The sequence below is a fragment of the Pteropus alecto genome, unplaced genomic scaffold, assembly GCF_000325575.1.
Source record: "Pteropus alecto unplaced genomic scaffold, ASM32557v1 scaffold80, whole genome shotgun sequence".
NCBI classification, from domain to species: Eukaryota; Metazoa; Chordata; class Mammalia; order Chiroptera; family Pteropodidae; genus Pteropus; species Pteropus alecto.
The window spans coordinates 3,046,264-3,055,512 of NW_006430460.1; the positions used below are offsets into that span (position 1 = coordinate 3,046,264).

At 55.6% G+C, this 9,249-nt stretch overlaps 1 protein-coding gene across 1 annotated transcript in view; it reads right to left on the bottom strand.

The window, feature by feature from the left end:
* GTF3A (general transcription factor IIIA) overlaps positions 1 to 9,249 on the bottom strand; it is a 13,845-nt gene that overhangs the window by 506 nt on the left and 4,090 nt on the right. Inside the window, exons 2-9 of the mRNA XM_015590172.1 lie at positions 9,233 to 9,244; positions 7,086 to 7,186; positions 4,541 to 4,637; positions 4,093 to 4,181; positions 3,044 to 3,117; positions 1,865 to 1,945; positions 1,059 to 1,288; positions 115 to 174 (exon numbers count right to left, since the gene is read on the bottom strand). Coding sequence (XP_015445658.1) covers positions 115 to 174; positions 1,059 to 1,288; positions 1,865 to 1,945; positions 3,044 to 3,117; positions 4,093 to 4,181; positions 4,541 to 4,637; positions 7,086 to 7,186; positions 9,233 to 9,244 — 744 coding nt within the window. The remainder of the gene's footprint in view (positions 1 to 114; positions 175 to 1,058; positions 1,289 to 1,864; positions 1,946 to 3,043; positions 3,118 to 4,092; positions 4,182 to 4,540; positions 4,638 to 7,085; positions 7,187 to 9,232; positions 9,245 to 9,249) is intronic.

The window sequence follows — 9,249 nt, forward strand, 5'->3', positions numbered from 1 at the left end:
AGAGCAGTGCAGACCCGCATGGTAGCAAGGAGCTGAACACTCTCTCCGCGCACAGCATCCGGCTCAAGCAATTTGTTTTAAAAACAACACTTCGCCAAAGTCACCTCCACTTACTTTGACTGTCATTTTCTTCCTGTCAGGGTCGTGCACGACGGCGTGCCTCATGAGACTTTGCTGCAGTGGAGGAAAGGACATAGGTTACGTTTTTAAGACATCGCCATCTGGTGTCTAGTAACATGAAACCTGCTCAGCTTTCTTTGTCATGTTCTGAGTGACGTGACCTCCACCTGTAAGGGTCCCCACAACAGCCAGACGCTTCCTCCAACCCCGGCCTGGGACCACTGCCTCTTCTGACGACCCAGGACGGACCTACAGTGTCGCCCACCGGTGGCGTGTTGACGGTTTCACTAGTAAGGGGTCGGGCAAAAAGCGGAAGGAGGTTCTTTTAACTGAAGCTCTGTCCACAGCACGCCAGCCAACGGACACCTGATCAAGGTCGTGCTGGCCCCGATGGCCACGCTAGCCCTGCCAGCTCCAAGCCAGCCTTCTGTCTCTGATCCGTGATGATTCCGAGTGCTCACGAGAACAGCCGCCGACCAAGTGTCTGCGAGGGTAGAGGCCCCTCCAACGAGGGTCTTGTTCGTCAGCTCTTGGAATCACACCCAGATGCAACTAGATTCCCGGTTCTGGTGTCCCTCACGTCCTTGCTGCCCACCTCCCTTCTCAGTCCCTACAGGACCGTCTAAATGGACACCCCAGATAGCAGCTCTCTCAGGAGAGCCGAGCCTGCGGTACCACAGGCCACGCGAGCACCACGGGGATGGCTAATGAACCCTGCCAGCCCCAGCCCCCCGAGTCTGACTCAGTGGGTCCAGAGGGGGCGCGGGGATCTACGCTTCCAGCAAGTTCCAGGTGGCGCTGGTGCTGCCGGTCCAGGGCCACTGGCCAACGGGAGGAGAAGGCCCGAGGGCCCTACTGCAGCTGGCCCACCACAGGCCCTGTGCCGCCGTCGTGGGACCCGGGGCCCCTGGGGACCCTGGACATGTGGGGGGACTCACTCTCGTTGCAAATGTTTTGCCGCAGCCAGTGTGCTCGCACACGAACGGGCGCCACTCCTCGTGAAAAGCGAGGATGTGGCGCTGCAGGTTGAACACGGTCGTGTATGTCCTTCCACAGCCCTCTCGGGGACAACGACACATGTCCCTTTCCGGGGCATGGATTTTCATATGTTGCTTCAGATAATCTTTGCGTTTGAATGTTTTCTGGCACACTTCGCATATGATTTCCTCTGGCGAAGTAGACAAAAAATTTTGACCAATTTCTCCAGGTGTTACCACACAGAAAGCACTAATATTCAACATATAAGTAACCCATTTGATGCCCAAAACCTTACGATTAAACATAAATGAGAAATTTCAAAAGAAACGGACTCGTTTTTATTGAACGTTTATCTCAGTCCTCCCAAGCCCTCGTGTTACCCAGCCACTCTGTCTCCTTGCCGAGGGGCCGGGGTCCTCAGCATGGTGGCCGTGGGCAGTGGGAGGGAATTAACAGACCAGTTTCCTTCCTGGTCCTCCGGCACAAGGGCGCTGCCTCCCAAACTGTCCCACGGGACACCAGTGCCTCCCAGGACCCTTTACCTGCCAAACCTTTAAAAACGCTCAGTGCCCGCGTGGGCCTTGAGCGACTCGGGGCTCTTCCCGAACCTGGGAGCACAGGTGTCTGCCCATCTGACGGACAGCTGACGCATCTCACCAAACACCTGTCATTTCGCAGCACGTATTTCATATCTCAGTCTCTCAAACGCGCACGGAACCAGTTCTCGAAGGGCGAACGTTGCCACCGAGCCGCGCGTCCGTCTTACCTTTATGGTCGTCTCTCATGTGCTTCAGCAGCTCTGTCCATGTTTTGGCCACGAAGGAGCACCCCTTTTGACATATGTAGCCTATTTAAAGAAAAGCAGAGTGGCGCGTTGCCTTTTGTGACGGGTCAGTGCAGACCCATCGGAATTTAGAAGGACGGGCACGTGCCTACACGTCCCCCGCTGCCCCGCAGTGTCCTGTTCCCGAGCCTGAGAGGGAGGAGGGGAAACGGAGAAGGGCGTGTGACAGCGAGACCGACCGGTGGCCCGGGACGCACTTCCTCGGGGCTCTCCTTTAGCGGGCTTCCCGAGAAGGCTGCCTCTCCCTCCCCCGCTGTCCCAAGTAAGCTGGGGACACGCGTGGCCCCCCGGCCGCTTCAGTCCCCCTCCCGCGGCCCTCCCTGCTCTGTGCTTGCCTTTCCCCCTCAGCAAGTTCAGGTGGTCCTCTGTCCTCGGCAAACCGCCAACACTGACCTCTGCGGTCACTTCTCCCCCTCCCCCCAGCATCTGCACGTTTCCTACGCAAGGGAAGCAGCGGGCACGGCCGAGGAGAGAAGGAACCAGAACCCAGAGGACGCTGCACAAAGCAGCGGAATCAGGTGAATCGGCCTGGGACCAGCCAGCCCGGTCTCACCCAACTGCACACGGGACAGAAGCCAGAGAGGAGGCTGCCCATCGCTCTCAGCTGCCAGGCTCTTGTTTAAAAAAAAAAAGATCCCATAAATTCTAAGGCTTGGGAAATTGGAACATAGACGTCAGAAGTCTTTCACGGAAGCATAATGGAGCCAAGGACTTAGTTTAATCAAGTCTTTGGGCGAAAAGCTACGGTCTCATTGCTCCAAAAACTCCAAACTATTATCTAAGCCCTGTGACCGCTCACAGGGACAGGGTGGCACGGGCCGGAAGCAGAAGAGGTTGAAACAACGGGAAGGAGCGAGGACACGGCGTAACCGGGCGCCTGCTGTGACCGACGAACATCCACACGGACGACCAAGGACGGACACGGGGAGCCTCTGGCCAGAGTCTAAACCGTGACCGGGCAGAACAGCACCCGCCCGGCCCCGCGCCATGGGGAGGGAGCCGGGGGGAAGAGGCGCCAAGCAGTGAGAACTACGCCCCGCTGGCAGCGGTCAGTCGGAGAGCGTCACCGTCACTGTCACCGTCACCGAGGCCCGCACGCACCGTCGTGGACCTTCCCGTGCCGCTTGAGCCCGCTGGGCGAGGCGAAGTGTCTTCCACAGCCTTCGTGGGCGCACCTGGGTCAGCGAGACACGGACGTCAGCCCCCTGGGCCGGGGAGGGCTCTGTCCCCGCCGTGCCTCCCGCCAGGGCCTGCTCTCCCCCCCAGCCAGCGAACATGAGCTATAAAATGCAGACCTGATGGTGGCTGAAGTTCAAGTTATTTTATCAGGCTTCGGGCAAAACAAACAAAACAGTCACATTACATTTTGCGGGGGGGGCACATGTGATCAAATTAAACACTGTTTTCATCTTTATGCTTCTGAAAATACACCGTTCATGGCTAGAAAGCATGGCCTCGGGAAACCCCTAGACTCGCCCAAATCGTGTGTGTCCAGTTTTTCTGACACTGCCTCGCCGGGCTGGTGTGGACGGACACACGGCAGCGGGGCACCAGCCTCTGGTGAGCAGTGGAGGCACCGCCACGTCTGAGCTAAAGCCACCAGCAGCGCCAGGACAAGCGGCCTGCACGGGAGGCGGGGCGCGGCCGGGGCCGCCTGGGCAAGTGGCAGAGGGTACATGGCCACCGCCTCCAAGTGATGTCTGAGCGGGTGGCCCGGCTTCCTCGACGCCCTCTGCAAGCCTCTTCCAGGGTTTCTGTCGCCCTCAACATCCCTTGTGAAACCCCTTCTAGGCAGGCCACGTCCCCACCCCCGTTCTGTCCTACAGGGAAAGGGTAGCTAGTGTCCTTACGACATTGCACGTCACTGAGCAGGCTCCGTTTGGTTCTTTCTTAGCCCTTCCTTCAGGCTTAACCACCGCTGTACTAACCTCACAGATCATCCAGAAACACACTAAATACTTCTCTTAGAGATCAGAAGCAAAACGGAACTCGTGAAGTGCCCCAATGTGTAAACGGACGTACGCTGCACACACGGACAGGAAAACGTCGACTAACACACACACCGCCCGAACACCTGCGGCCAAACTCTGCCTCCTGATCTCATTCCCGCCTGACACTGACAACTGGACGCCCCGGCGTGAAGCGCCTACCTGAACAGCGGCTCGTTGGTGTGCTGGCACTGGTGTGTTTTCAGCTGCTGATGCTTCTTAAAGGTCTTCGTACAACCTTCGAAACTGCACTGTTCGGTAAAGGTCAGTCAGTCAGTCTCGAGAAGAATCAAAGAACAGCGCCTCACAGAACCTTCTCCAGACACAAAATGCCGTGGAGCTTATAGACTTGCTACCTGCACACCTTTAGTTACTGAAATTCTACATCGAGAAGCTTTGGAGAGAAACGTTTGAAAGAGCAAAAATGTTTCATTTGGGGTCATCTAGCAAAAACGTAGTTAGCACAATGTTTGCTTTCAAGATAACACCATCATTATGACAGCCGTGTCGCACTAAATTCAGGTGTCTGACGGACAAAATTTGGATGGTGAAAATTTGAGAAACATAGACAATAAGCATAAAAACGTTTAGCACATAAAATCGTACTTACTGCATATTGTTTTTGTTGATTTTCATGTTTGCGTTCAAAATGTTTCTTCAAGTTGGATTTTGTGTTGAACTTCTGATCACAGCCGCTAGCCGCACAGCTGCGAGAAATCACATAAACCAAAACATTAACACACCAAGGGAAGGGAGACTTTATAAAAGCTAATGATTCCAAAGCACAGTAGAAAACGGCCTTTAACCAGCTCCGGGGAGGGGAGCCATACCACGCGGGCCCCTCGGCGGTGACGTGCTCAGCGTGTAACGACACGCACCTCGCCCCAGGCTTCTCAAATCAGGCCCCTGGCGCCAGACGGCCTTGGTGCGCTGGGCAGGGAAGAGGAAGCCCCTCGCCCCGCCGAGGCAGAAGCCGTGTTCACGCTAAACTTCTCGGTTTACAACCTGATGGCCTTCATTTTGCTTGAAATGTCAGTGTCTTTCCAAAAAGCCCTAAAAAAACACTGTTTTCAGTTTCTCGTGAGAGGTGAGCACAGAACCATGAAGTATCATTGCTTCTGGCGTTATCACCGAGCCATTCTGTTTCTCCTTCATAAAGGTTTCTACATCTTGGCCTAGATTTATCTAAATTTTTTGTGAAGTTGGCTCTTTTTGTTTTTAACACGTGCTGTTTGTGATGAGTTTTCATGAGCCTGAGGATGAGGCAGAGCTTTCTTTACAAGCCCTGATCTATCATCTCTGATGAATGTGGAAGAACACGTCTATGAAGCTCTGTGCTGTCTGCAGGGCCAGGTGGAGAAAGAGACTGTGACAGTGACAGTGGAAGGTGTGCCCGGAGGGGGCGCGGGAGGGGCACTGTGGCAGAAACCACTCTAAGTCCCAACGGGTGGTACCCTCGACCGCGGGAACAGAATAGAGCTCCTTCCTGCCTCCCCTGCAGTTGGGGCAGCCACGTGGCTGTGTTTCGGTCCGTCCTGCTCAGCTCCCACGGTGTCTACAACGGCAGCACCTTTGGCCCTTCCTCCATCCTGGTGGCTGCGACGCGTATGCACACGCAGCTAGATGATGGCAGGGACGAGTGAGAAGCCCAGGTCCTGCCGACGGAGGAGCGGCCCCTGACTGCTCGCCCCAGGAGAAAAAGAGACTGTGCTGTGTGAGCCCAAAAGCCGGGCTGTCGCTCCCTCTGGACGCACATCCTGACGCGGCCCCTAACCTAACACGGCTGGGGGGCAGCGGGACGGGGCCGGCAGAAGCGGCAAGCACAGGGGCACTGAAGACCCTGGCATAGCTCGAGGGGCCAGTGGGGAGGCGGCGGGTCAGTTAAGCAGAGCTGGACCACAAGTTCATGTCTAAGAGTCAAGTGAACGGGACGAGATAAGCAGGAAAAGGTCAAATCGCAAAGGTCATTTACACGACATACCAGGAAGCTGGACTTCACCGTGTCAGCAGTGATTAAAAGCACTGTGTTTTCAGAAGAGAGGCCACCCGAGGAAAATGCGGGGGACCTGGTCTGGGGACAGAGGAAGTCATTCCAGTGAGGAGTGGGGCCTGACATGAGACGGTGGCAGCTGGAGCAGGGGAGAGGGACTTGAGGGGTCACAGACAGGACTTGACGACCTACATGCTGGAGAGCGGAATGAGGCATCCGGAGGAGCAGCCTTATCTGTCACCACCAGGACAGTGATGCCACCTGACAAGAACGAGGGAGGAAACGGCCAAAGGGAAAGCGAGCTCAGACTGGACGGGGGGATTTGGGCCACGTGCAATTCAAGGAGCCAGGGGGACAGCAGGTAACACCGTCCGGCAAGCAGCAGACGCGGGGATCCGGAACTAGCTGGAGAGAGTGGAAGGTACCACCACACAGGTGTCTTGTTCCAGCGGGAAGACGCCTCACCTTCCTAATTCATCCTGTGCATCTGTCCCAGCCCCAGTTTTTCTTAAGGGAAAGAATTATTTTTAAATAGTGTACTTAAAAAAACAAACAAACAAACTTAGTTCAGAAACCAAAAAGCACAAAAGGGATATAGTTGCGTAATGCTTCCTTCTACCCCTACCCAACCAGCACACCCCACCACTCCCAAGACAGATGACGTTTTCGGTTTTACGTAACTTTTAGGGTTTCTTTATACAAACAGAAATGAATATAAGTTCTCGCTGTCTGTCCCCTCCCTTGTTACACACACAAAACGGTAGCCCTCATCACACACTTTCCTGAACCTTGGTTTTTCGATTAATATGCTCTGGAGGTTTTCTTACTATCTCATAGAGACCATCTGCATTCATTTTTCTTAGCTGTATAGTATTCCGCTGTGTTGATGTACTTTAACCCGGCCCTCCTGGTGGGCAGGCCACTAATATGTGCCCCTTGGCATATATTCTAAAAGGAGAGGGTGTAAACGCAAGAGAGCTTCAGATTAACTTACACTCAGAGTTATTACAAACGACCCACAAAACCCCCATTCCCTGCCACACGGTCAAAACCCAGTCTCCACGTGTGTCGGCCGATGCAAACGAAGGAGCTCACTAATGAGCAATGGCAGGTCGACGTGCCAAACACAAGCACCTCGGGGGCCTGAAAAGAGCTCTCTACTTACACGAAAGGCTTTTCTCCCGTGTGAATCAGGGCGTGGCGGCTCAGGTGGTAGTCCCGGACGAAGGCTTTGCCACACCCCTCATAGTCACAAACAAAAGGTCTCTGGCAGAAAGGAAAGGAAAAAAATGAGTCAATTCTGGCATGATTTAAAGACGTTACTAAAACGTCTAGTGAGCAAGGCCACGGGCTCTGGGTCCGGTGCTGGTTTGCGCTAAGGGCCGAGCACCCGCCACGCCAAGGCCAGGCAGGCTGCGCTGTGTGGAGTCACACAGCTTCTTGGCATGGCCACCGCAGGTCTGGCTCCGTGAAGAGCAACTGTGACAAGCGGGTGGCCTTCCCAGCGCCGGCTTCGGGTGCGCGCCCCGCTCAGGCTGCTCGTCTGCTGCCCCGTGACCCGTGCACAGACCTCCAGCACGGCACCGGTGCGCCCATCCAAAGCCCGGGAAGAGGGACGTGCGTGTCCTCCCTCATCCCAGACACGCCCAGCGAAGAGAGGGCCTGGCACAGCTACAGGAAAATGTGGCACACCTGAAAAGGCTCACGGGTGCCAGGGCTGAGCAAAGCTCGCAGCCCGAGGGTAAACAACCCCTTGAGACCCAGTGGTTGGGAGGAGGGCACTCCATTCTGAACCTACGGGAAAAGCCTAAACATGTTCTCGAATAACCAGTTCTGTGGATTTAATATGGAACATGTACCACCACGACAGTCCCAGAAGGAGGTGCCAAGGTCTCAAATGGCGGTACTAATAGCAAAGCACACGGACAGGAAGGCAGGCGAGCTGGATTACTAGAGGCAGAGCCACAGGACTTTGCACAGCTCCTGTCATGGGGTCAGCCCCATCCATATCTGCCAAGTCAATCAACGTGAGACTTGAGACAACAAAGATGACTCCAGGTCTTTCAACCTGTACGAAGGAAGCTGGTGGTGCCGAGACCCCAAACACGGTGCATGTGTCTAGAAGGGCAGGTAAGCTCTAACTGCACATCCTGAACACAGAGCCCAGAATCCGGGGGCCAGGATGGACAAGAGGAAGGACAGGGAGGCAGAGCACGATGGATGTCGCTTGGTAGGACTGCCAGGGAGCTGGGTGACGGGTGTAAAGGCAGAAGAGATGACAACGAAACGGGTCAGTGAGGAGGGAAAAGCCTCGAGACAGTCCCAAGAATGAAAGGGTCAGCCTTCACATGCGGGGCAGGGTAAGGAGATGGGAAACATGAGGCCACATGGATGAGTGGCCCCAACTTAGGTAGGTGCTAGGAGCGAAGGTAGGGACTGTGGTGGGCCTCTGGCTTAAGAAAGAAAGGGCCTCCAGCTCCATCCCAAACCTGGAAACTAGGTAGATTCCTTGGCCTCTACTGTTACCCTCCAAAGTCTTTCACTGCCCTCAAAATAAAACCCAAACTCCATACCCTTTTGCACCCTGGCTTACAAATGGTCCCACCAGGCCTGCTTCTCAGCCTCCTGCACGGTCCCACCCAGTCACAGTGGCCTGCATTCCACCCCCAAGACCACCCGCTCTCCCTCCGGTTCTCTCCGCTGGACCGTTTCCCCCTCAAACGTGTCTGCATGGCAATGTCTGCGTGGCTGGATCCTTTCCTTCTCACTCCGGTCAAGAGGGGCCTTGCCTGGACACGCTCCAGCAGTCCTGCATCTCCTCCCCGCCCCCCATTCCTTTGTCTGTCCTGCTTAAGGCATACGGTCCGTGAACAACAGAAGCAGCGCCTGTTTTGTTCACGGTTCTCTCTCTCGTTATGTTAAGGAATGCACGCTGCTCTGCTCGCAAAACCTGCAGTACTTAGACGTTACCCCGCCAACCAGTTCCAGGAGGCAGGTCTCTGTTGGAAGGGGGACTACCAACCGTGCCCGGATTTGCAGATTATGGGAAGGTGGTGGATTGGCCAAGACTCAAAGTGAAAAAGACAAAAGTTGCTGGGTAAACGCCTAGCGCGTGGCCAGCGCGCCCCGGTCCCAGAACTTTTTGTCTAACTCCGCAGCTCCTCCCCTAACCTAAGGCATGATTGGTTCGCTCCTGCGGTCCCGGGCGCCCTAGCTGAGCACGTCTTGCAAAGACGTGGCCTGCGGCCCTGTGGGCCCGGGGGCCGCCGCTGCACGGGCCCCTGCGCCGGGCCGTGTCCTGGGGCTCGTTACCTCCCCCGTGTGCTTGT